This window comes from Aethina tumida, chromosome 7 (assembly GCF_024364675.1).
Source record: "Aethina tumida isolate Nest 87 chromosome 7, icAetTumi1.1, whole genome shotgun sequence".
NCBI classification, from domain to species: Eukaryota; Metazoa; Arthropoda; class Insecta; order Coleoptera; family Nitidulidae; genus Aethina; species Aethina tumida.
Genome location: NC_065441.1, coordinates 5,769,608 through 5,796,940, shown reverse-complemented (window position 1 = coordinate 5,796,940; position 27,333 = coordinate 5,769,608). Strand labels below are relative to the sequence as shown.

At 31.2% G+C, this 27,333-nt stretch overlaps 2 protein-coding genes across 3 annotated transcripts in view; one reads left to right on the top strand and one right to left on the bottom strand.

The window, feature by feature from the left end:
* Window positions 1-282: 282 nt before the first annotated feature.
* The window catches only part of LOC109601806 (chondroadherin), a 116,873-nt gene continuing 89,822 nt past the window's right edge, over window positions 283-27,333 (bottom strand). The window contains exons 5-7 of one of the 2 annotated variants that reach the window (XM_049969395.1): window positions 15,134-15,195; window positions 8,433-8,561; window positions 283-1,947 (exon numbers count right to left, since the gene is read on the bottom strand). In XM_049969395.1, coding sequence (XP_049825352.1) covers window positions 868-1,947; window positions 8,433-8,561 — 1,209 coding nt within the window. In that variant the 5' untranslated portion in view covers window positions 15,134-15,195 and the 3' untranslated portion in view covers window positions 283-867. Of the gene's footprint in view, window positions 1,948-8,432; window positions 8,562-15,133; window positions 15,216-27,333 lie in introns of those variants that run through there. The other variant, XM_020018094.2, reaches the window with a different exon arrangement.
* Window positions 26,535-27,333, top strand: part of LOC109603619 (uncharacterized) — a 118,619-nt gene continuing 117,820 nt past the window's right edge. The window contains exons 1-2 of the mRNA XM_049969389.1: window positions 26,535-26,552; window positions 26,629-26,649. Of these exons, the coding sequence (XP_049825346.1) occupies window positions 26,546-26,552; window positions 26,629-26,649 (28 nt within the window). The 5' untranslated portion in view covers window positions 26,535-26,545. The remainder of the gene's footprint in view (window positions 26,553-26,628; window positions 26,650-27,333) is intronic.

The following is a 27,333-nucleotide window of genomic DNA, read 5'->3' as shown; positions in this document are numbered from 1 at the left end:
CATAAAAAATACTCCACACGACCAAACAAAGAATATATCAATTTTTAACTGGAAAACTATATAGATATAATAAATAATGTTTTTGTGGGATAATTCAAGATCACGTGTGCGCAGGAGCTTCTGCGCAAGAAAAGGGGCGTATCTATTTCTATTATTTCCAATTTAAACAAATACTAAATAAAAAATTTTCGAAATTTTACTTAATTATTTAATTTTTATATTTGTACTTACCTTTTCTAAGTAAGTCACTCAAATTCAGGAATAAAACCCAATTTATTTCATAAAATTTATTCTATTGATTAAATAAAAAAATGTATATATTCATTAATGAAAACAGTTTGTATATACTTCAACTAAAATATACTCACGATATGTCAACAAATAAGGGGATGGAAAGCCAAGATCTGCCTTTGTTTTAAAAAAATCTTGATATGAATAATTTGATTTTGATACGTATACTTATTTTAAGACTTCGCTTTTCACCCCTTCCAATAAATTAATTATTTCACCTTTAAATGAAAATAACAATGTCTATTATTTAATAGTAACATTCAAATTGACTCTCGTAATTTATAAACAACATAACACCCCTATAATAATAGGCAACGTATATTAAAAAAAAATTGGAGAGTGTTACATGTAACAATGATTATTGCGATAATTACAATAATGAAAATCCAATAAAAAGTCACGTCGACTTAATTCGTAGTTGTTAGAAACATTCAATGAACGACAGAGCGGATGAAGCACATGTTCCGATAATTATAGGATTTAAGCTCTTATTAATGAATTGAAAATCGTCTTTGTCCATCGTATTTACAGTATTACATTTGTTATAGTACATTTCACTAGTCCGTATCACATTAATTAACTAAAGAGGAACGTCAATAATAATATCACTAAAGCGAAGGTCCTTCGCGCACAGGGAACTCTCGCAACAGCACTGGGAAGTCCTCTCGATGCTTCCAAGTTGCCGCGTGTTACTTCCTCCTGACACCGACCTATCGATTCGATGTCAATTTCGCTCATGTGTAACCCGTTTATTTCTAAAGGTGATATGCAGTAATTTTTGGATACGAAATCCACTAAACTGCCATTAGCTAATGGACCTTCCAGGAGGGAATGTATGTTGCAATCACAAGGAAAATGATTGGACACGACTGTCAGTTTATCCACTTCAATGAAAATGGTATCGGGCTTCGGTATTTCGAGAATGTGGTTGCCCTGGAACTTCAAGTGGCCGATCTGCTGTTCGTCGGTGAAGTTCAAGAACTCAATCGCATCAATTTTATTATTCAAAACGTTTAGGAACTTAATGTAAGTCATGCCATCGAAAGCCTCACCGTCGATCACCCCCAAATCGGACTCCTGTATAGACAGCACCCTAACGTTGGTGAGTCCACGGAACGTACCACCTTTCAAGCTGGGCAAGTCCATGTAGGCCAGTTTCAGATACCCCACAGTGTCCAACCCATTGAACGCATCCGAGTCCAGTACCCGCACCCCCGATGGAAAATTAAGCCTCTCGACGTTGGAGAGGCCGCTGAACGCGTTGCTCTCGATCCTCGTGATCGGATTGTTCGTCAACACGAGCAGCTTCAAATTGGAGGTTCCGGCGAACGCGTAAGCCTCCACTTTCCTAATCTTGTTGTGGCTCAGGTATATTGACGTGATGTTCTGGAGGCCGGCGAACGAGAACTGAGCCACGGTCGCCAATGGGGTTTGCTGTATGGAGAGCTCGCGTAATCTTGGCAGTCCCCTGAAAGCGAACGGCTTAATAATGGATATGTTGTTGCCATCGAGGGAGAGCTTCCGTAAGTATCTCAAGCCGGCGAAAGAGTCGCTCTTAATGATGGGGAAGTGGTTTCTCGTTAGAGATAAATGCTCGACGGATGGCGGTAATAGTTTTAGCGGTATCTCCTTGAGCCCACCGGAATTGCACAGCACCTGCAACAATACGGGGACGTGTTGATTCGTGTCGAATCAATTAACTCGTGCTAAATTCAATGAGCTGTGCAATGCTGACGTGCACCATTGAATTATGCATGGTTTCTTTTCAACCGTTGGCCAATTATCTTAATGGGATTTGTTTTGTGGCCTGGTTAGTGGTTTAAATTTGTTTAATTATTCAAATGATACTACTCTATTCTAATTCAAAGCAACTAGTCATGATTTTATAATTTAATGAACATCATTTAATCGAAAACTCACTGTATGTTGTAGTGCCAAGTCGATAAATTTAAAAGTGTGAAATTTGACCCATCAAAACAAAATATTAAACAAGTTTTCATCTAGAAGCTCGAATTTGGACCACATCAAAGTCAGTATGTTAAATAGGTTATGAGCGAATATAGAACGCCAGATTTAGCCATTCCTTTTACACATTTCACATGTACATTTTAGCCGGCCACATAAAACGGAATCCGAGACTCTCTGATTACAAATAACAAGAATAATTTTCATTATGCACCGCCACCGAGGCAGCAAAACGGAAACTATGTAATGAACGTGGAATTTTTAATCAAAACTGCCGAAAGAAACCTCGTACCTGTGCAAAGTTTTTGTTTCTTTCATTTTAATTCGGACAAGATTTTAATTGGAAGTGTTTCAAGGAAATAAAATATAAACTAGTTATTCATTCAGATTTAAAAATTGTTTTTCTTTTGTACTATGAACATAAATTGCATAATAATGGTAGGCTATCAATACTTTTCTTAATTTTTCTAATCATTTGATTCATCTTGGTAACATCAAATTATATCCCAACCATATTTTGACGTTCTTGATTGTCTATTTGAGTTTTATTCGTAATAATTGAAGACATATTCTAGTATTTTTGATGATCACATTAACACTTTTCTTTCACTTTCTAGATCTCGGTAACATCAAATTATATTCCAACCATGTTTTGAGAAACATTCTCATGGAACCTACAATTAATTTCAAATGCCATAGTAGTTCTTTATGATAAGTTTCTAAATTGATGAAATGTAATGACGTGGTTCAATTCAACTCTCATGTTTTTAACTTGGTGAATAAGCTGATACAGATTTGTTATGTAATACCAATAGCATGATGATGATAATTCATCATGTCCAAAATATCTCTAAATCAGTCTCATTAACATCAGCCACTTTTCAGGCACCAGATATGTGAGGGCTTGTCTTTCCATTCCCTTTTAATCTACGTGGATTCCATTCTGTTTCTCTATTTATGTCTTGCTAACATCAAATTATATTCCAACCATATTTTGAGATTCTTGATTGTCTATTTGAGTTTCATTCATAATAACTGAAGACATAGACTAGTATTTTTGATGATAACATTAACACTACTTTTCTTTCTCTTTCTAGACATTTAATGCATCTCGGTAACATCAAATTATATTCCAACCATATTTTGAGAAACTTTCTCATGAAACCTACAGTTAATCTCAAATGCCTTAGTAGTTCTTTAAGATATGTTTCTAAATTGATGAAGTGTAATGACGTGGTTCAATTCAACTCTCATGTTTTAAACTTGGTGAACAAGCTGATACAGATTTGTTATGTAATCCCAATAGCATGATGATGATAATTCATCATGTCCAAAATATCTCTATATCAGACTCATTAACATCAGCAACTTTTCAGGCACCAGATATGTGTGTTTTTTTTTTTATTCTCTTTAATCTAAGTGGATTCCATTCTTAGATTCCCTATTTATGTCTTCCTAACATAAAATTATATTCCAACCATATTTTGAGATTCTTGATTGTCTATTTGTGTTTCAACCATAGTAACTGAAGACATAAACTAGTATATTTGATGATAATATTAACACTTTTCTTTCTCTTTCTAGACATTTAATCCATCTCGGTAACATCAAATTATATTCCAACCATATTTTGAGAAACATTCTCATGGAACCTACAGTTAATTTCAAATGCCATAGTAGTTCTATAAGATAAGATTCTAAATTTATGAAAAGTAATGTTGTGGTTCAATTCAACTCTTATGTTTTAAACTTGGTGAACAAACTGATACAGATTTGTTATGTAATCCCAATAGCATGATGATGATAATTCATCATGTCCAAAATATCTCTATATCAGACTCATCAACATCAGCAACTTTTCAGGCACCAGATATGTGTGTTTTTTTTTTATTCTCTTTAATCTAAGTGGATTCCATTCTTAGATTCCCTATTTATGTCTTCCTAACATAAAATTATATTCCAACCATATTTTGAGATTCTTGATTGTCTATTTGTGTTTCAACCATAGTAACTGAAGACATAAACTAGTATATTTGATGATAATATTAACACTTTTCTTTCTCTTTCTAGACATTTAATCCATCTCGGTAACATCAAATTATATTCCAACCATATTTTGAGAAACATTCTCATGGAACCTACAGTTAATTTCAAATGCCATAGTAGTTCTATAAGATAAGATTCTAAATTGATGAAAAGTAATGTCGTGGTTCAATTCAACTCTTATGTTTTTAACTTGGTGAATAAGCTGATACAGATTTGTTATGTAATACCAATAGCATGATGATGATAATTCATCATGTCCAAAATATCTCTAAACGAGTCTCATTAACATCAGCCACTTTTCAGGCACCAGATATGTGAGGGCTTGTCTTTCCATTCCCTTTTAATCTACGTGGATTCCATTCTTAGATTCCCTATTTATGTCTTTCTAACATAAAATTATATTCCAACCATATTTTGAGATTCTTGATTGTCTATTTGAGTTTCATCCATAGTAACTGAAGACATAAACTAGTATATTTGATGATAATATTAACACTTTTCTTTCTCTTTCTAGACATTTAATCCATCTCGGTAACATCAAATTATATTCCAACCATATTTTGAGAAACATTCTCATGGAACCTACAGTTAATTTCAAATGCCATAGTAGTTCTATAAGATAAGATTCTAAATTTATGAAAAGTAATGTTGTGGTTCAATTCAACTCTTATGTTTTAAACTTGGTGAACAAACTGATACAGATTTGTTATGTAATCCCAATAGCATGATGATGATAATTCATCATGTCCAAAATATCTCTATATCAGACTCATCAACATCAGCAACTTTTCAGGCACCAGATATGTGTGTTTTTTTTTTATTCTCTTTAATCTAAGTGGATTCCATTCTTAGATTCCCTATTTATGTCTTCCTAACATAAAATTATATTCCAACCATATTTTGAGATTCTTGATTGTCTATTTGTGTTTCAACCATAGTAACTGAAGACATAAACTAGTATATTTGATGATAATATTAACACTTTTCTTTCTCTTTCTAGACATTTAATCCATCTCGGTAACATCAAATTATATTCCAACCATATTTTGAGAAACATTCTCATGGAACCTACAGTTAATTTCAAATGCCATAGTAGTTCTATAAGATAAGATTCTAAATTTATGAAAAGTAATGTTGTGGTTCAATTCAACTCTTATGTTTTAAACTTGGTGAACAAACTGATACAGATTTGTTATGTAATCCCAATAGCATGATGATGATAATTCATCATGTCCAAAATATCTCTATATCAGACTCATCAACATCAGCAACTTTTCAGGCACCAGATATGTGTGTTTTTTTTTATTCTCTTTAATCTAAGTGGATTCCATTCTTAGATTCCCTATTTATGTCTTCCTAACATAAAATTATATTCCAACCATATTTTGAGATTCTTGATTGTCTATTTGTGTTTCAACCATAGTAACTGAAGACATAAACTAGTATATTTGATGATAATATTAACACTTTTCTTTCTCTTTCTAGACATTTAATCCATCTCAGTAACATCAAATTATATTCCAACCATATTTTAAGAAACATTCTCATGGAACCTACAGTTAATTTCAAATGCCATAGTAGTTCTATAAGATAAGATTCTAAATTGATGAAAAGTAATGTCGTGGTTCAATTCAACTCTTATGTTTTAAACTTGGTGAACAAACTGATACAGATTTGTTATGTAATCCCAGTAGCATGATGATGGTAATTCATCATGTCCAAAATATCTCTATATCAGACTCATTAACATCAGCAACTTTTCAGGCACCAGATATGTGTGGTTTTTTTTTATTCCCTTTAATCTACGTGGATTCCATTCTTAGATTCCCTATTTATGTCTTCCTAACATAAAATTATATTCCAACCATATTTTGAGATTCTTGATTGTTTATTTGAGTTTCATCCATAGTAACTGAAGACATAAACTAGTATATTTGATGATAATATTAACACTTTTCTTTCTCTTTCTAGACATTTAATCCATCTCGGTAACATCAAATTATATTCTAACCATATTTTGAGAAACTTTCTCATGAAACCTACAGTTAATCTCAAATGCCTTAGTAGTTCTTTAAGATATGTTTCTAAATTGATGAAGTGTAATGACGTGGTTCAATTCAACTCTTATGTTTTAAACTTGGTGAACAAACTGATACAGATTTGTTATGTAATCCCAGTAGCATGATGATGGTAATTCATCATGTCCAAAATATCTCTATATCAGACTCATTAACATCAGCAACTTTTCAGGCACCAGATATGTGTGGTTTTTTTTTATTCTCTTTAATCTACGTGGATTCCATTCTTAGATTCCCTATTTATGTCTTCCTAACATAAAATTATATTCCAACCATATTTTGAGATTCTTGATTGTCTATTTGAGTTTCATCCATAATAACTGAAGACATAGACTAGTATATTTGATGATAATATTAACACTTTTCTTTCTCTTTCTAGACATTTAATCCATCTCGGTAACATCAAATTATATTCCAACCATATTTTGAGAAACATTCTCATGGAACCTACAGTTAATTTCAAATGCCATAGTAGTTCTATAAGATAAGATTCTAAATTGATGAAAAGTAATGTTGTGGTTCAATTCAACTCTTATGTTTTAAACTTGGTGAACAAACTGATACAGATTTGTTATGTTATCCTAATAGCATGATGATGATAATTCATCAAGTCCAAAATAACTCTATATCAGACTCATTAACATCAGCAACTTTTCAGACACCAGATATGTGAGGGTTTGTCTTTTTATTCCCTTTTAATCTACGTGGATTCCATTCTTAGATTCTCTATTTATGTAAGAAGTTTTATATTATAATAACTGAAGACATACACAGATGACATCAAGACTTCAATCGGAATCATCAAATTTTGAAAAACTTTCTTGGAACCTCCAGTTAATGACTTAAAAAGCTTTGTCCTTGTGCAAAGCTTTTGTTTCATTTCAGTTTGGACAAGATTTAAATTGGAAGTGTTTCAAGAAAATAAAACACGAACTAGTTATTAATTCTGATTTAAAAATAGTTTCTCGTTGTATCATGAATACAAATTGCATAATTGATTAATGCGTGTGAAATTGGACCTGGAAAAATAAACCTGGATTTTCAAATGTGTCATTAAATGTACATTACCTTGATGATCAATTATTAAAGCACTCATTTGTGGTCTATTTGTCATTCTGCAAAAAGAAGGTTCCACTTCTTATATAAAACTTTTTATCATACGGTTGTGTATAGACTCCTAATTGTGTTTACTTTACTTGTCACGGTTAAAATATACATCCAGAGTTGAAGTTCAAGTAAAATATCAAGGATAAATTTTTTGCAACCTTCATTTTATGTGAAAGTGCCATTATATATTTCGTCTCGTCATGTGAGGACATGTAACGATCACCTTCGTTCTAATTGCTGCACCATCTTTTCCATTAAGCCCATCTAATTTTCAAAGAAGGACTTCTAAAACGAGCTCCAGTATCACAGATTAAAAAAAAGTAATAAAAAGTAAAAAAAGGAATGATGTGCAACAATGTAGCCATGAGAGTTTCGTTAGCAACCACTTGAGTTGCATCGAGAACCCTTTGAAAGCTTGCGGCTGGAGGCCGTCTTTCATAAAAACGCCCTCGACTTAAATGCGAAACAAAGTTCTACGTTGTCTTTGTGCGGGCATCCACTTTAAAACGGGCGACACGCCGAACCAGAAACTGCAGAATTTTATGGCGGCGCATCACTCTTGTGGCCGGGCTGCAGGTAATTATACTGTACTCGCGGTTCGGCGCCAAAGATCAATTTCAAGTTTCCTTAATTAACCCAGATAACTTGGGGCTCATGCATAAGAAATAGGCTTCCAGTTGCTGGTTTACTTCTTAAGTAATTTGTAGCGTTTTAAGATTTTACCAACTTTCCAACCGGAGCGGTGTACACTGATTGACTTTCAAGAGGTGTTTGATTAACTCAACGATGCTGCACGATTGCATCTCAGATTCCACGACTTTGTTTTATTCAAATTTAATCCGTGTTTGTTTCTTGCGCTAGTTTGGGGGGTGGTAATTGATTGAAATCCATCTAACTGATTAAATCATCAAGTGTAGTTTGCTAATTTACATTTAAAGTTTTTACCTGGGTTTGGGATAAACAGATGCACTCTGGCGGACAAGAGACGGTCGTCTCCAAGAAGTCGAATTTGGCAATATGGACTAGCTGCAGCATCAGAAAACATCGCCAAGGCAGCAAACTGCCAACGTGCATCTGTAACAACAAAAACAGTCCTGATTATACACAAACACAAAGAGCAAACAAAATTTTAGATACAATACTGGGTAAATAAAACTGTTTTGCATCTAAAATATCGTCTCCGGAACAAGCATGAAAAGATTGAATTGTCTCAATCCAAGATTAAGATCGATTTCTAATCTCTGTCTCATAAGGATGGTTTTAACGACTCACTCAGACGAGAGAAGATGTATTGCCAGTGAAATGTTGCGAACGTAAAGTTATGCGGCACGGAAAAGAAGTTTCCGCACTACAGTACGTTAGAATTCATCATTCAAGTCCGTAAAAATAAAGTTTCAAGTAAATTTATATCGATCTATCGCGTTGATAATGACGCGGCCAATATTCTTGGGGATTTCGCACTCGAGTTGTTCCGAGCACGTTGTAAAAATGGATTTTATCTTTATTCAATATCTGGGTGCTTCAGGTGCCGGTTTATAACACGGAGTGTTTAATGGAATTGGTGCAGTAAATATTTTAAAGAAAATGGAGAGATTATCTCTTTACAACGCCGTATTCTTTAACCTGTCCATATTTATGGCTTCTTCGATCGGAATCCAATAAAGTACAGTTCCGCCGTTAGAAATCAAATCAAATTAACTTCTAACAAAACTCGAAGCATTCGCAAATGTCATCAATTCAACACACGTACTGCGGGATTTTTGGTTTGCACCTGCATTCCGGGATTCGTCGCATCCTAGCCGAAAAAAAAAAAAGTAATAATAATCCGGCGAAGCAAAACCCCAGAGTGCGCCCACTCCATCCAGGACGTTGTTTATTGTATATTTATTTGCTCCGACGTATTCACGCTCTACTTAGTTATTTCTTTCCCTCGGATTCGCGTTATTATACGCCACGATGCCGGACTAATTGCAAACGTCGCAGAGCCCGGTCTCTTGGGGTGCGATCCGCAGGCACCAGTCACCGGAGGATGTGTGCGAGCTTGTCTCTTGCCTCCCCTTTGGCCTCCGTGGATTTATTTATTGCAAGCATTAAATTCGCAACCGGAGTTCGGTGCAGTGCCGGATTACAATACGGCTGAACTCGGCGGGATACCTTCGTCGGGAATTAGGTTCTTCAAATGAGCAGTTTGTTTTACAGTCAACGGGAGGATTATGCATTATAATTGGCAGTGTGCTTACCATAATAGTATACATTTAATGTGCAACTGAAAGGGAAACTGCAACAGTTTGGGGGGATTTGAATATCAATTTCATTCCTGTAGGGGATTTCGGGATCACATTGTTGTTCTTAAATTGATATGCATTGCATTGTTAGACTGTCTGTTTGTGGAAATAGTTTCACATGTCGATAACTATATTCTTCTAATTATCATTTGATTTCATTGGGCAACATCAGATTATTTGAGGAATTTTCTCTTGGTTCATACTGTTCATTAAATATCCAGTTTCTTAAAAGTAGTTGCTAAGTTGATGAAATATGAACGGTGTTGAAATCGATTTAATTTTGGTGAACGAACTATTAAAAGATCTGTTGTGTAGTTGTGCAGGATGATAATCCATCATGTCCAAAATGTTTCTATATGAAACTCATTAGCATCAGCAACTTTTTAGACACCAGATATGTGAGGATTAGTTTCTTCTTTCCCTTTTAATCTACGTGGATACCATTCTTAGATTGTCTATTTATATAAGAAGTTTCATATTATAATAACTGAAAACATGTACTAGCAATTTTGAAAATAACATGAACACTTTACTTTATCTTTGTAGACATTTAATCCATCTTCGTAATATCAAATTATATCCCAATCATACCTTGAGAAACTTTTTCATGGAACCTTCAGTTAATATTAAATGACAGAGCAGTTCTATAAGATAAGTTTCTAAATTGAAGAAATGTAATGTCGTAGATCAATTTAACCCTTGTGATTTAAAGTGGTAAACTAGCTATTACAGATCTGTTGTGTAATCCTAATAGCAGGTTGATAATTTATTATGTTCAAAATGTTTCTGTATGAGACTCATTAGCATCATCAACTTTTTATATACCAGATAAGTGAGGATTAGTTTCTTCTTTCTCTTTTAATCTACGTGGATACCATTCTTACCTTGCTTATTTATGTAAGAAGTTTCATATTATAATAATTGAAGATATGTACTAGCAATTATGAAAATGACATGAACACTTTTCTTTATCTTTTTAGACATTTAATCCATCTTGGTAACATCAAATTATATCCCAACCATACCTTGAGAAACTTTCTCATGGAACCTTTAGTTAATATCAAATGACAGAGCAGTTCTATAAGTTTCTAAATTGAAGAAATGTAATGTCGTAGCTCAATTTAACTCTTGTGATTTAAATTTGGTAAACGAGCTATTACAGATCTGTTGTGTAATCCTAATAGCAGGTTGATAATTCATCATGTTCAAAATGTTTCTGTATGAGACTCATTAGCATCACCAACTTTTTATATACCAGATAAGTGAGGATTAGTTTCTTCTTTCCCTTTTAATCTACGTGGATTCTCATTCTTAGATTATCTATTTATGAAAGATGTTTCATATTATAATAACTGAGGACGTGTACTAGCAATTTTGAAAATGACATGAACTCTTTTCTTTATCTTTATAGACATTTAATCCATCTCGGTAACATCAAATTATATCCCAACTATAGGTTGAGAAACTTTCTCATGGAGCCTTCAGTTAATATCAAATGTCAGAGCAGTTCTATAAGATAAGTTTCTAAAATGAAGAAATGTAATGTCGTAGCTCAATTTAACTCTTGTGATTTAATTTTGGTAAACGAGCTATTACAGATCTGTTGTGTAATCCTAATAGCAGGTTGATAATTCATCATGTTCAAAATGTTTCTGTATGAGACTCATTAGCATCAGCAACTTTTTATATACCAGATATGTGAGGATCAGTTTCTTCTTTCCCTTTTAATCTACGTGGATACCATTTTTAGATTGCCTATTTATGTAAGAAATTTCATACTATAATAACTGAAGACATGTACTAGCAATTTTGAAAATGACATGAAAACTTTTCTTTATCTTTTTAGACATTTAATCCATCCCGGTAACATTTAATTATATCCCAACCATACCTTGAGAAACTTTCTCATGGAACCTTCAGTTAATATCAAATGTCTGAGCAGTTCTATAAGATAAGTTTCTAAATTGAAGAAACGTAATGTCGTAGCTCAATTTAACTCTTGTGATTAAAATTTGATAAACGAGCTATTACAAATCTGTTGTGTAACCCTAATAGCAGGTTGATAATTTATTATCTTCAAAATGTTTCTGTATGAGATTCATTAGCATCAGCAACTTTTTATATACCAGATATGTGAGGAACAGTTTCTTTTTTCCCTTTTAATCTACGTGGATACCATTCTTAGATTGCCTATTTATGTAAGAAGTTTCATATTATAATTACTGAAGACATGTACTAGCAATTTTGAAAATAACATGAACACTTTACTTTATCTTTGTAGACATTTAATCCATCTCGGTAATATCAAATTATATCCCAATCATATCTTGAGAAACTTTCTCATGGAACCTCCAGTTAATATCAAATGTCAGAGCAGTTCTATAAGATAAGTTTCTAAATTGAAGAAATGTAATGTCGTAGCTCAATTAACCCTTGTGGCTATTACAGATCTGTTGTGTAGTCCTAATAGCAGGTTGATAATTCATCATGTTTAAAATGTTTCTGTATGAGACTCGTTAGCATCAGCAACTTTTTATGTACCAGATATGTGAGGATTAGTTTCTTCTTTCCCTTATAATCTATGCGGATACTATTCTTAGATTGTCTATTTTTGTAAGAAGTTTCATATTGTAATAACTGAAGACATGTACTAGCAATTTTGAAAATGACATGAAAACTTTTCTTTATCTTTTTAAACATTTAATCCATCCCGGTAACATTTAATTATATCCCAACCATACCTTGAGAAACTTTCTCATGGAACCTTCAGTTAATATCAAATGTCTGAGCAGTTCTATAAGATAAGTTTCTAAATTGAAGAAACGTAATGTCGTAGCTCAATTTAACCCTTGTGATTTAAATGTGGTAAACGAACTATTACAGATCTGTTATGTAATCCTAACAGCAGGTTGATAATTCATCATGTTCAAAATGTTTCTGTATGAGACTCATTATCATCAGTAACTTTTTAGACACCAGATATGTGACAACTTGCCTCTTCTTTCCCTTTTAATTACGTGGATTCTCTGCTTAGGTTATCTATTTATGTAAGATGTATCATATTATAGTAACTGAAGACATTATGTATTAGTATTTGTAAAGATGACATCAACACCTTTATTTTTCTAGTATCAGCAACTTTCTAGACACCATGATGATATGTCAGTAATTTTTTGAGAAACTCTCCCATGCAACTTCCAGTTAATGTGAAACTCCAGAGTAGTTTTTAAGATAAGTTCGAAAATTGATGAAATGCGATGCCGCGACGCCCAAATCTGGGTCGACACCGTTCAATTACCCGCCCGCGATTTAATTTCGACAGACGAGCCGCCGCGGATCTGTTGTGCAATCCTCATAATGGCACCAAGATAATTCATCATGTCCAAAATGGAAGTTTCGATGTGGGAGACTCATTAGCAGAAGCTAGTTTCGAATTTTATATATTCCTCGAGGAGCACCCGGACTACTTAGCCGTGGAGAAATCGCGAACGCCGCAACGCAGATCCGCCGAATCTTATTCTCCACGTACTCGGCAATATCCCTCCCTGCCTTCCACTTAGCGCGCCCTTAATGTATGCACCAAATTTATACTAATTATTAAACTTTAAGCGCTCTCTTCGCGAGCGCCCCGGGCACATCCACCGGGGGCCTCCCAGCCACATTTAATGTTTTCATCCGCCAGCCATGATTAGAATTAGGATTAATTTTTGACTTTCCCCAACTGGGACTTGAAATATTATCGCAGACGTTCGCCACGTACCCACTTATTAGACCGCCACTAGTTTTTATCAACTAATGAACGTTAACTAATGGCCTCTAATGAACTGCTAATTTCTTGTACATGTACCATAGCTAATTATAACATTAAACTTCATTAATTTTTAGAATAAAATACTCAATGTGTACTTCAAATCCACTTAATATGCAAACAATTAATAACTTTATATTCCATATAAATTTCAATGGGTGTTTAAAGCAGTTTACAGCAAATCGTTATATTTCAATGCAGTGGTGCCCTAGGGGATGTGTTTACAGGGTTGTTGTGTATTATATGCACCTTGTTGTTCTGTTACACGTTGAACGTGTCATAGAACACCTTGCTATACATATTTTGATAATTATCAAACGAAGATGCAACAGTTTACCACCATGTTTATTCAATTTGCATTAATTTGAATATATGGCAGCCATATTTAATTTAAAATGAATTATAAATGTAGAAAGCATATTAATAAAACTAATTTAAATAGTGATGCCCCCTTTATAAGATTCATATTTCTATTACACGTATCCTTTAATTTAGGTTAATAAACAATTTGAATTAGAATATTATTTAAAAAGGACTAATGACCATATTTATAAAATGTATCCTTGCTAATTAAATAATAAATAATTTTTAAGCATTGAAATGAGTTCTTTAAAAACTCGTCCATTTGTATTAGTAATAGAAGTGGCAACGTCGCTTGAGCAGCGGGAGATTTGAACCTGCGATATTAAAAATAGTACAATATTTGAATATAAATGTGAAAAATCGTAGCATTCCAACTTTGTAAGCGTAATCGGTTAACTTGCAGTAATAAATCTGATTCTCCAATCTAGTACACGGCAAGACGGAACACGAAACAGATCTGTTATGTTTCCAAGTTGGAGGAATGCGGTCGTTAAAATGAAGCACTCTTTTTAGTTTATGTCCAACTTCATCTCGAGATATAATTTTTAAGCGAACAGATGTTTTGCTTCTCGACAACGTCTTAACAATGTAATTTAATGAAAAGTCATTCGTATGATTAGTTCTGACTCGAGTTTAATGTTTCCGCGAAAAATTTCCAGTCTGGATACTTTTTTAAAGCGGGTGCCACATTTCCCACGAAGATGAACCGCGGAAGTATTTATTGCGTTCAAGTTTAAATTAAACTTTTTTCTGTGGCTCTTTATAAGACTTCAGACGTACAAGAAAAAAACTGTTTATTTGCACACATTTAAAGCATGCACGTTTCCTTTGAGGAATACGAGCTTTGAGCTTTAACTTTGAAGTAACGTGGTGTGTTAGGAAAGCTTGCATTGTTTTAAGTTTTTAACTAACTCATTATCTTACAAATCCACTCAGTCTATGTTTTTTTTTTAACTAGGTATCTATTGTTTGCTGGAATAAGGAGCCGTGTAGGTTTCAGTCCATGTTATTTCTGTTCAAAATGCAAAGGAACTTAAGTGACTGTAAACGAGTGCCGGAATTGTACAACAGTTCTTCAGAATTCTCGCAAAACACTCTTTGTTCCAATTTATGACACTTTTAGCCAACATTAACTATTTTCTTTCAACGTTTTTCAATTACCTACTTGTAATTTTAAAAGTTTGTCTTACCTTAGTGTGTGTGACTAGTTGTATTCGCTGTTAGTCTTCATTGCATCACATTATGCCTTCCCCTGCAACAATCATATTTCACCATAAATGACATTCCTCATTCGTCTAATGCCCCCCAAAATAATCCCCCATAAAACCAAACATCAGAACCGTCCCTTTTATTATTCATCTCCCATTTTCTCCGGCTAAAACAACATCCAGCCGTCCTTGGCCCTCGCACTCAGTGCCAGTAATCAAAACAGAGTTTATCGGCGATATAAAAAAAGCAAAGTGAAGAGACGCGGGTGTGACATTAAGTTCTTTGAAGTCTTGGAAATTGACTTGTCACATTTTAAAGACCACTAACCACGAAGTGGTGGTGAGAAACGGCCGTGAAATGCGCCACGTAAATGAATTAAGATGTGTGAGTATGCGACGCGGATAAATTGACGGCGTGCCAGGTTGTACATCAAAAGGAGGCCATTTGTGAGTGTGTGTGAATGTTGTGTGTTGGGGAAAATGATGTGCATTATTATTTTATATTTAAAAATAAATATTAAATGAAATTTTAACATAAGCATAAGCAAGCTTTTAGTATAAGTAAATACTTTTCTTTAAAAATAAAATATATATACTATATAAATGTGGTTAAAAAGTATTGAAAACCGTTACTTTCTAATAATTACTATTCATATTTATTATGGTTATTTATGTTGACAATTATTATGTGTACACGATCAATTATTTGGAAATTATCCACATATAACAATGTGTTTAATTGTTCTAAAGTTCTTCAGAAATAGTGGTGTGTTCAAAAAACTCAAATCTCATAAAACGTGTCTGTTAGAAAAAAATAATAATAATAAATGAATTTATTGCATAAGGAAAGAATTTAGTATAACCGAAGTTTCTTATAATAATTATCATGTGAACGTTAACAACTGATAATTTTATCAATTGTATTGTTTTAAAGTCCTTCACAAATAGTAGTGTGTCCAAAAAACTCAAAATATGTTAGAAAAAAAAAACATTATAAATTTTAAATAAATTTTTAGTATAAGGTAAGTACGAAATCAAGAATTTATTATAAGTCTGTTTGAACTCCTTTTTCTTAATATATAAAATACATATTTATTTTTTAAATATTGTTAAAATGTTTTTTAAAATATTATAATAATCGGAATTCCTTGACAATTATTATTGATAAATATTACTAACAATTATCATGATATTTATGACTTAATAATTATCATTAACTTATCAATTGTATTTGTCCAAAATGGTTCTAAAATCCCTTAAAAAAAGTAGTGTGTCCAAAAACCTCAAATAAAAAAAACACGTCTGTTAGAAAAAAAATAATAAACGAATTTTTAGCATAAGGTAAGTCGTTTATTAGTAAAAAATACAATATTATATGAAATTTTAGATTAAAATAAATACAAAAAACATAATTTTAACTTTTTTTACCTAATAAATAAAAATCATGGTTATTATAATATATAAATATTGTTCAAAAGTTTATTTCTACATTAAAAAAGTTTGAAAATTATAACAAAACTGATAATTATTACTGCTAATTATTTTGATAATAACATACACAAATTGATTCTATTCTGTTATCATATATTGAATATTTATTAAAAATATAGACCTTTCATAACTTTGTTAAAAACACATCCTTTCAAAAATTGGCTTTTATAAAAGTAAGATGTCGAGACTTTCCAGTACAAAGTAACGGTTTATTCAATAAAACATCATACGTTGTAGTATATTGAGGTAGTTTAAACGAGTAAAATTTAATTAGACTTCCTGGATAAGTTTGTCGCTTGACTTACCAACTCCGTTACACTTTTCATCGGGAATTTATTGACTTCACTGATAACTTATTTTACACCATAATCATAATGGAGGAGAGGTTAATTTTTAAATTATTTATTTATTTCAATTGTTTTATTTATATTATGTATATTTTCTGTCCCATCCATTATTTACGTGAGTCGAGTTATAAATAACAAAGTTACAACAATAAATAGGCCACACAGTATATCATTAATTATTCTCAACAACTTTATTTAAAGAATGTATATTGTGAATACTGCCTTGAATAATAATCGTGCAAAATAAAAATTATACTACCACTTTGCATCTCATTTTTTAAAAGCTTTCTTTGTTTCTCCGACAATGATATTATTTTTAAAAGTTTTATAAAATGCCTTTTTATATCCCATTGTAAAACTTCCAGTTCGATAACTGGAGAATGCTAATTACAACCTCCGTAATTACAAGCGCATTATTTAAAAGCTGAAATAAAAAAGTTTAACGAACTGACACAACCCATAATGTTACATCATATGCTATTACGTATAAAACAAAACAAAATAAATGGAAGTACACACTATGTGTGTTTATTGGTTGAATGAATAAACGTAAATTTAAAATCCTGATGCAAACCTACAGATTGTATATAATTTCTAAATGTTTTGTTAAAACATTAATAAATACTAAAAAAATTATGTTGTTTTCTTGTTTACAAGGCGGGGGATTTATTAAAATCTGTTTTGGCCATTTTTTATTTAGTTATTTATAATATTTCACCCACACATAATCAAAAAAATAATGGAGGTAATAAATTATATGGTATTTAAACCGTTCCATATTAAAATTCCTAAAACGCTTTAAATTATCATACAAACAATGACAAATTGTATAAAATGTAATTTCACCGTTTATTAAGTTCCCCCCTTCATTATTCCGAATCACTCTGTTTTAAGAAAATTGCGATTTCCTTTCGCATTCTTTTCGTCCTACACAATAATCATGCCAGATCGGAGTGTAACATTCCATTTCTTTCATTTCTTTGTTTCTACCAACAAAGTTTTATAAAAACACCAGCTTTTTTATAACTCAATTTCGCAACTTCCTGTACGATTACAGGCGAGTACTAATTATGCACCGCACATATGCAAGCAAATTTTTTAAAAGCTTTTGCAACAGAAGACTTTAACGAAATGGGCCAACCTAATTAGGTTGTGCATGCTCTGTTTTTGCAAAATAAGAAACTCACGTAACTTAACGAGGTTTATTAATAGTAGTAAATTAATATTGGAAAAGCAAATGTTATTAAAGCTGGATAAAAAGTAATCCCGTAATTAAACAGTTTTTAAAATGTTTGTAATTCCCAAGCAAAATATGGATGCAGCAAAACTCGCAGAGAAAAATAATCTACTTCAACCACAGTTAGTTTGTTTCGTTGATAAATTCATAATTAGAGAATGTAGCTTTTTTTAATCATCCACCTGAATCATTATTTGTTTGTGCTTCCGGCACATTGTGTGTAATAATAATTCACTTATTGAGTGCCTTTTTATTTTGAACAAATACTTCGGTGCAAATCGAGATTTATTTAAACGAATGCGATCCAACAATCGGCGCTCTATCGAAACGGTTTAATTCTAGTGGAGGCTCTCAAACCCACACCATTTTTCTAACGCGCGTCCGTCGTTTAACATTCACCCCCTCGTCCATTTTATCCAGGACCATTCCAACATACAACTACAAATGAGTTTGTGTTGCCCGAATTCACTTCACATGTTTACACGGCGTAAATAGAACGGGAAATCTTTTAAATTTCGAAGGAAGACATAAACTAGTCTCTGGATTTATCAAAAAATTGTTCTTCTGCGTGTGATCTTGAACCAATTAATGTCTTAACTAAGAGAAGCTCCAGTATAGAGGTTAATTAAAGAATGATAATTCTTTATATTAAAATAATATTCTTTAATTTTTATAGTTTTCAAAGATTTTTTATATTTCCTAGATTTTATGTATTGTTTAAATATTGTTTTATGTATTCTGATTCCTTTAAATAGATTATTTAGATACTTTTAGTAAAAGCTTTTGGATTATTTAAGTTTCTAATTCCTCTAAGATTTTTTATTTATTCTGTTAGTTTTAGGTTCATGGTATATTTAATTTTCTCATTTAACTTATAATATTACATTATAATACTGATACTATTGAGATTTATTAAATAAGTCTTTGAATACTATAGAAACTTCAAATATTTTTAAAATTCTAAAAAATTTTATATTTCTCATATTAATATATTTCTCACATTTTAAATATATTTTAGATTTTTAAAACATATTTAAATTTATAAGATTTTTCATGTATGTTGAAGTCTTTAATTCTTTTAAATACATTAGATATTTAGATACGTTTAGTAAAAGCTTTTGGATTATTTAAAATTTTAATTTCTCTACGATTTAATTAATTTACGATATTTAATTATCTTATTTAACTTATTATAATATTATATTACAATATTGGTGATGTTCAGGTTTTTCTAAATAAGTCTTTGAATACTATAGATATTTTATATATTTCTGAAACTCTTAATATTCATTGATTTCCCAGATTAATATATTTATCATATTTTAAATATATTTTAGATGTTTAAACATATTTATATTTATAAAATTATTTATGTATGTAGTCTTTGCTTCCGTTAATTATCTTATTTTAGTTAAATACGTTTAGTAAAAGCTTTTGGTTATTTAATTTTCTAATTTCTCTAAGATTTTTAATATATTTTGTTAATTTTAGGCTTACATTACAATAATGATAATGTTCAGGTTCGTTCAGGTATAGTCTTTGAAAACTATAGATATTTTAGATAAAGTTCAAATTCTCAAAATTCTTTGATTTCTCACACATTTACTACATTGTAATTACATTTCAGAATGTTAAAAAATATTTAAATGTATAAGATTTTTTATATACCTAAGTTTTTAATTTCTTTAAATATTTTAGATTAGTTAGATACGTTTATTAAAGTTTCTTTAAATTTTTAATTTGTTTTATTGATTGTACAGGACACATGATAAAATTAATTATTCTACTTAGTTTATTATCCTATTATATTATCGGGTATAATGTTTTTAACATAAAGATTTATGAGTCATTTAACAAAAGAGTGACTTTAATATTTTTACCGGAAGTGTTTTTTAACATTTCCCTAGACCAACCCCAATTAGGCCTCTTGTAAATCATCCATGGAGAATAAGAGGGAACTCCTATTTAACCCCTCGGTCCATTTTCTGTTTTTTTTTCCGGGTTGTTTCTAGGTTGGTGGTCTTTTAACGCGCAAACTTAATTACAGACTTCAAAGACCCGGATGCACGACTTGCTCTCGTCACTTCGTTCCCATAACCGCATAAACCATGTGCTGATTGGCTGCGTAATTACAAGCACTGATGCTCGTTTTAAAAACAACCCCGGAGATGTTTTTAATAAAATGTGTCATGTACATACAATCTGACGGATGTGGACGAAGTACGTGGAGTGAAATACGGGCAGTTTTTTATTTTGATTTACAAGACGTAAGCACGGAATTGTTCCGTGATAAACTGAAGACGGCAGTCTCGGTTTATAAGAGGGTGAAACTGTGACAGGAAGCGACGCGTAAACGGGATTTTAAATCCGGTATATACTGCAGATGTTTTGTCATTATAAATTTATTAACGAAACAAACAGAAATTTTCTGAAGCAGATTATTTCGCTCGTCGAGTCCTACATTGGGTGTTGTTTTCTTTCGGAGGTACGAAAATCCATGGGAACGAATGTTCCATTACAGTGATTATGTATTGATTGCAGTATGTTTACCTTATATTTTTTAAGTATACAGCTTCAGTTAATTAACAGATGGATTTATTTGAAAAATCCCATGTTATGATGGTTTATTAAACTCTTTGTTGTTGGTGTTTTCGATTAGCATTCTCGCACAATCGGAACGAAGTTTCACAACGGCATAATAAAAATGGAATAATAGAATAAACTTTGAAAAATAATTTCATTGTGGTGGCAACAAAGGAAACTTTTAAAAGAAAGAAACATAAAATGTTTTAGTTCAATTTGCCATGATTATTATGCCGGACGAGAAGAATGCGAGAAGAATTCGCAATATCCTTAAAACAAAGTGGTTAAAGGATAACACGAAAAGAGAACTAATAAGTGGTTACATTGAATTTAAATAAATTATTTTATTTATCACCACCAACGGATGCTTAAATGTTTTACACAATTCCTGGGTGATAAAACAACTAAAATGGCATGTTTGAAACGGTTGAATTTGAACATTAACTTACCCTAAAGTAATAATGATTATGGTGTAAGTAAATTATCAGAAAGTCAATAAATTTACCGGTAAAACGTAGGTCAACCGAGAAACTTGTCCGGGAAGTCTAATTAAATTTTACTCGTTCAAACTACTCTAATACACCACAACGTATGATAAAATGTTGGATAAACTGTAACTTTGTAATTTGCTTACTGTATGTCACAATTTCTGACTACTATGGAGTGTAATTATTATTATTGTGTTTCAATATTTAGTAGCCAAATATCGATTATTATTTTTATGTAAAGTTTCCTATATAATTTATATATGGTAAGTAACTTAATTAATCTTCTTTTAGTCATTGTTGGTTGATATAATTTTCTTTTGAAAAATATTTAGGATATCAAATGTTTACTTAATGCTTATTATTAATCAATAACTGTCATATTAATATTATAATTACCTATTATATTTAAATCACAGAAAAATATGGTTTAAATAAGCAATTATATTTATATTTATGATTGAAAATGTAAAATGTAAATGAAATTTTTTCTCATTCATTCAACCATATATATTTTAGAGGAAAGCTGAAAATTAACTAAAAAATTCTTTCATAAAAAATTTAAACTATATCTATATTTTTTGATTTAATTAAATAATGTGGCGTTTGTTTTTTAGTCAGGTTTTATTTGTAAACTTTTGATAAAACAATTTTTACAAAATATCGATTTTTTCATTAAATTTTTATAATTCATAATTTCCTTTTTTTAATAGATTCATAATTTTTGATTCAAAATTATGATTTTTTTACTGAAAATCTATAAATTATTAACTAAAATAATCTTCCATTAGAAAAACAAAAACGTTTTATAAAATTTTACATTTATCTAATTATAATATTTTAATTTTTTATTGAATAAAATTATTTTTACTGCTATGCTTATAATTTTTTATTTTTAACTATTTTTACAGAAAAACTGAAAAACCTAATTAAAAATGAAAAAACTTCTTTTTTTTAGTAAATAATAATATTTGTATTTTTTTTTGTTTTGTATTGTAATTTATATTTGCCATAAACAATGTTTTAGAAGTGTTGTAATATCTATAGTTTTTATATGTTGAACAATTTTGTTGAAGTAACACTTTAAAATTTCCTTCCGTCATAAAACTGAAAGAAGTTACGGCGTTTAAGTTATTTCCTCAATTTCAATAGTTAAAAAAGTTCGTACCGTCGGGAGTGGTCTATAATTCGCCACTTCCCGGTTAAAAGTCACCATCCAGACAACATGATACGTTTATCACATCATAAAAAATGCACCGGTTTCAAGAGACAGGTCCGCCGAGACGTGAAATTTCGCATGGACCTCGCAGTGAGTGATTGATCTCGTGTACCATCTGTCCGTATTGTGGCGGACACCGTTAAGAAAACCAGACGCGTTCCATAATAACGGGGGGTGGCCCCGGTCCCGAGGTTTGCGGCGTCGACGGCGGCGTCGGCGTCGGCGGGGTGCGGGTCCGGGGGACGGCGTGATGTATGCACGGTCAACGGGACGTAACCGCCGGACAGGATAAACGATCGCCGCAGATGTAGCTCCATCACGCCGGATGGGATACGTATGTCCGATCCACCTAGGGTATGCTCAGAAGGGATATGGCCGTCCCGTCCCGTCCCGTCGCGACGCCCCAACTGACTAATGCGGGCCCACGTCAAGACGCTCTCCGGACGAACGGGCAAATGGACCGGGGACGGCTTAATGCCCATGATTAAGACACTCTCCAGCTCGGACTTAATTCGCATAATCTTCGGTTTGTTTTGTTTAACGGGAGCAAATGGGGTTTCACAACGTTCATTAGTATGGTAAATTTCAATTTTCAAAAAAGAGAGAATTGAATAAAATCAAATAAAAGCAGAAACTTGAGAATTATATAAAATATAAAATTAAAAATTACTGATTAATTAGTAGAAATTGGTGATTAATAAGTCGAACCTACTGATTCATCAATGGAAATTACTGAATAATCAGCGAAATTTGCCGATTTATTAATAGAAATTACTGATGAATCAGTGAAACTTTATCAATAAAAATTACTATTTAATCAGTTGAAACTGATTTATTAAGAGAAATTGATGATTAATGAGTGGAACTTACTGAATGATCGTTTGAAATTAATGATTATTCATTCAGTAATAATTTTACTTTTTTTCTTTAAAGAAAATTATTGATTAAATAGTCAAATTTTCTGATTAATAAATAATAATTACCGAGCTATTAATGAATATTATTAATTAATCAGTGGAACTTACTGATTAATCAGTGGACCATACTGATTTATCAATAAAAAATACTGATTAATGAGTGGGACTTACTGATAATTAAATAAACCTACTGATTTATCAATTAGAATTACTAATCAGTTGAACTTAAGTCAGAAGAATACATAGCCAAGCTTCCACTACTTCAAATTTAGAGAGTACATATAGAAGATTTCATTTACATTTGATTGTGACTATTATCTTCCAAATACTTTTATCTCTACGAAAACCTAGTCCATATTATTATCATCAACGAATCCCAGATATTACAATTTTAAAACCAAACAATCCAATATTTGCCTACCGCTGCTCAATTAAATAGAAGCAACAAAACGTATACCGCCATAGAACAGTCCTATTTGCGAAAGACCCCACATTTCGTTCAAACATCCATTGTTCCGCGTTCGCTGTTATGTCTGTTTTAGAGTGAGGGTTACACCAGAAGGAACGGGCAAAACGGTGCCATCCGGGAAAGTTTCAGTTGTTTTATGTCCCGTTTTACACACACATATCTTAATTCAGTTACGGCTGCCCGTTTTTCCAGTCGTTTTTCGTGCAGTTTTCGCGGTTAGCGCCCTTTAAAGTTGACAACTTAATTTGAGACTTTACGTCGGCCACTCGCAGACCCATTTCTGTTTTTACTGCGATAAGCAGTTTTCGGTTCGACCGTAAATACACACACTTGGTCGTCGGCAATCTGGGAATTATTTTTGATAGAGAACAACCGCTTGTTAACTCGTTCATTCTTTTGTAATTAGATCGTTATTTCAGCTGAAATAAAATTGCCCACAAAGTATTGAGGCAAAAATTATATTTAAAAGCTACGTTACATTTATTACTAACATCAAATATTGCTCTTTAATGTTTGTATTGTGTATGAATTTATTGCAGTCGTAATATTAAAAATAAAATCGTGACTGCCACATGTTTTTTTGGTACATTGTTAAAAAATTTTACATTAAACAAATTCATTATCTGTATTAAATTGAAAAATGTCTGTTACAACTTATACTGATTTATTATTGTACATAAAATAGAATCAGCCCGCATTGTAAAATTAATGGTTTATTATAAATATCGGATTTGTATCTGGACATATTTATTTTATTCAATTTATTTACACACGGTGAAACAACTAATTGGAAGTTTTTACAAATTGTTTTAATTAATCCGTTCCAAATCAATATAAAAAAATGTCAACTTTGGAGAAATATAATATAAAACACCAAATAAAAGTCAATGCTAGGTTAATTATTAAACTAATTAGTAGTAAAACAACACGCTAAAACCATCCAGAACTAATAGAGATGCCAATCGAGCAGTTATCAAAACCAAATCTAAAAGCGATGACTATCTAAATTAGTTCGGCTTTGTTGCCTCTTCCTGATATCATATAAATATTAAACTAATGGTACGAAACAGTGCTAATTAAAACAGCATTGTTTCATTTAACTCGAGTTCAATATGGGAAATGATCGATTCCGTTTTACAACTTGTGGATTTAGTACATGATTTATTCTTCAGTGAATTATGTGATTATGAGTGTTTAATTATAGTAAATGATTAACACAGTCTAATTATACACTATAGTAAAATTGTATAATTGAGTGGAAATATATTCATTTTGAAGATAACAATATTTTATTGGCAATATTTTTAAATTTTTATTGCAATTTATCAATAATTGAGGAATTTTAATCAAAATTCAAAAAATTTATCCAAATATTCAATACGATATCATAATAATATTGCCTCAATATTAATAGAAACAATAATTCAGATGATTGATGTTTTTATTTCTTTATCAATATTTATGAAAAACTGATGAGTTTGAGAAAAATTTAAAATATTCAATAAAATATGTCCAAATATTGGTCTTAGATAATTTGTAGAGTTGGGCGCCAATAAATTCTATATAAAATATGAAATAAAAGGTTAAAATTGTTATAGTCATAATATTACATAGAAGCAATGATTCTGACGAATAATATTTTTATTTCTTTATTAATATTTATGAAAACTGATGAATTTGAAGAAAAATTTCAAATATTCAAACAGATATGTCTAAATATTGGTTTCAGAAAAGTTGGGCGCCAATATAGACAGTATAAAATATGAAATAAAATGTTAAAATTGTTATAGCCATAATATTACATCAACATCAACAGAAACAATGATTCTGACGAATAATATTTTTATTTTTTTATTAATATTTATGAAAATCTCATGAATTTGAAGAAAAATTTCATATATTGGCTTCAGAAAATTTTGTGTAGTTGGGCGTACTAGTGTTTATATAAAAAATAATAAATTTAAAAGAAAAAATATATTGATGATTAATATTTTTATTAGTATGTATCAAAAATTAGGAAGTTTATAGAAATATTTAAAATATTCAGTCAAATATTGGCTAGTGAAAGTTTGTAGAATTTGAAATTGTACAGAGTGTGCAGAGATATATAAAATAAGTTATAAAAATATACAATTGTATATTCAAACTTATTTGATATTTTATATTTTATTACTATATTTTATTTTCAACTGAATTGAAAGAAAAATTCCCCTTAGAAAACTTGGTTTATACATAAACATTCTTGTTTAATGCGTATTTTATTTATGAATATAAAATTCCGACGTTGTAAGAAAATTTTCACAACACAAATGGGGAATGAAATATATGATACATTCATTTTAAAAATTCATAAATCTAGAATTGATTTATGAACCAATCAAAATATCGCATTCGACAAACAACTGGTAGGTTTCTTTGATCCTTGGATTTTCTTTATGGATTACGATGAAATTTATAATAACCGCGATGCATTTCATTTTAAATTGCTACTCGATATAGTCATTACCAAGCATATTTATTGTATGAACGTAGTTAATTTATCTATACCTGTACGGCATGTTAATTATAGAATGTAAGGATAATGGATAATGAGCTGTGTAGTTAGTAGTGCTCTTTATGGACAAAAGCCGAAATGGTTCATTCTGTATGCCAGGTAAAGCAGACATCTTCTGTATGTTCGCGGCATTAGCCTTTATAATCAGTCTGTTCGAATTTCCACTTGCTTACAGACGGAATAGTTATGAGCGTAGGTAAGCATTATCATTGGTCCAATACAATTTGGTTAATGATAATTAATCTGCATACTGAATTTGTTCATTCAAAGGTGGTACTTCAAATATTCGAATTCTGACAGTTTCAAAGGGATTTTATCTGTGGGATGTATTTGAAAGGAACATGTGTAAAATTTGATTTAATGTTTCTATAGTTCCTGAAATTGTTAATTAACATATCTAAATAAAATTATTTTCTCAAGCTTCTCCTGAAAAAAATACAGCCCTTCAAAATTAAATTTCAAAATTATATTTAAATGTACTCATTGTATGTACTCATTTTAGAAACACCATGTATTACAATAAAGAACTTTATTACATTATTTAAAACATTGTTCATGATTTTTATTATCTAATCTTGTTTAAACAAATTATATATAAACTAACAATGTTATTTGGAATAATCACGTTTCAACCATTTTCGTAAGAGTCAGCATTTTCCTTTTAAACTTATTATTGAAACTACAACGTCAGTTTCAATCATCTTCTAGTTCACTTCGGTTTAACCAAATGTTAAAGTTGTGACGGAGATTCGAATTATTTCGTATTTTTAAAGATGTCAAGCATAAAACGTAAGTGTAGTTAAATTTATGTATTCAACAATTTCAAGTTTATAGGGGCTTATTAAAATAAGCAATTATTTTAAATGAGATCAGGATTTTA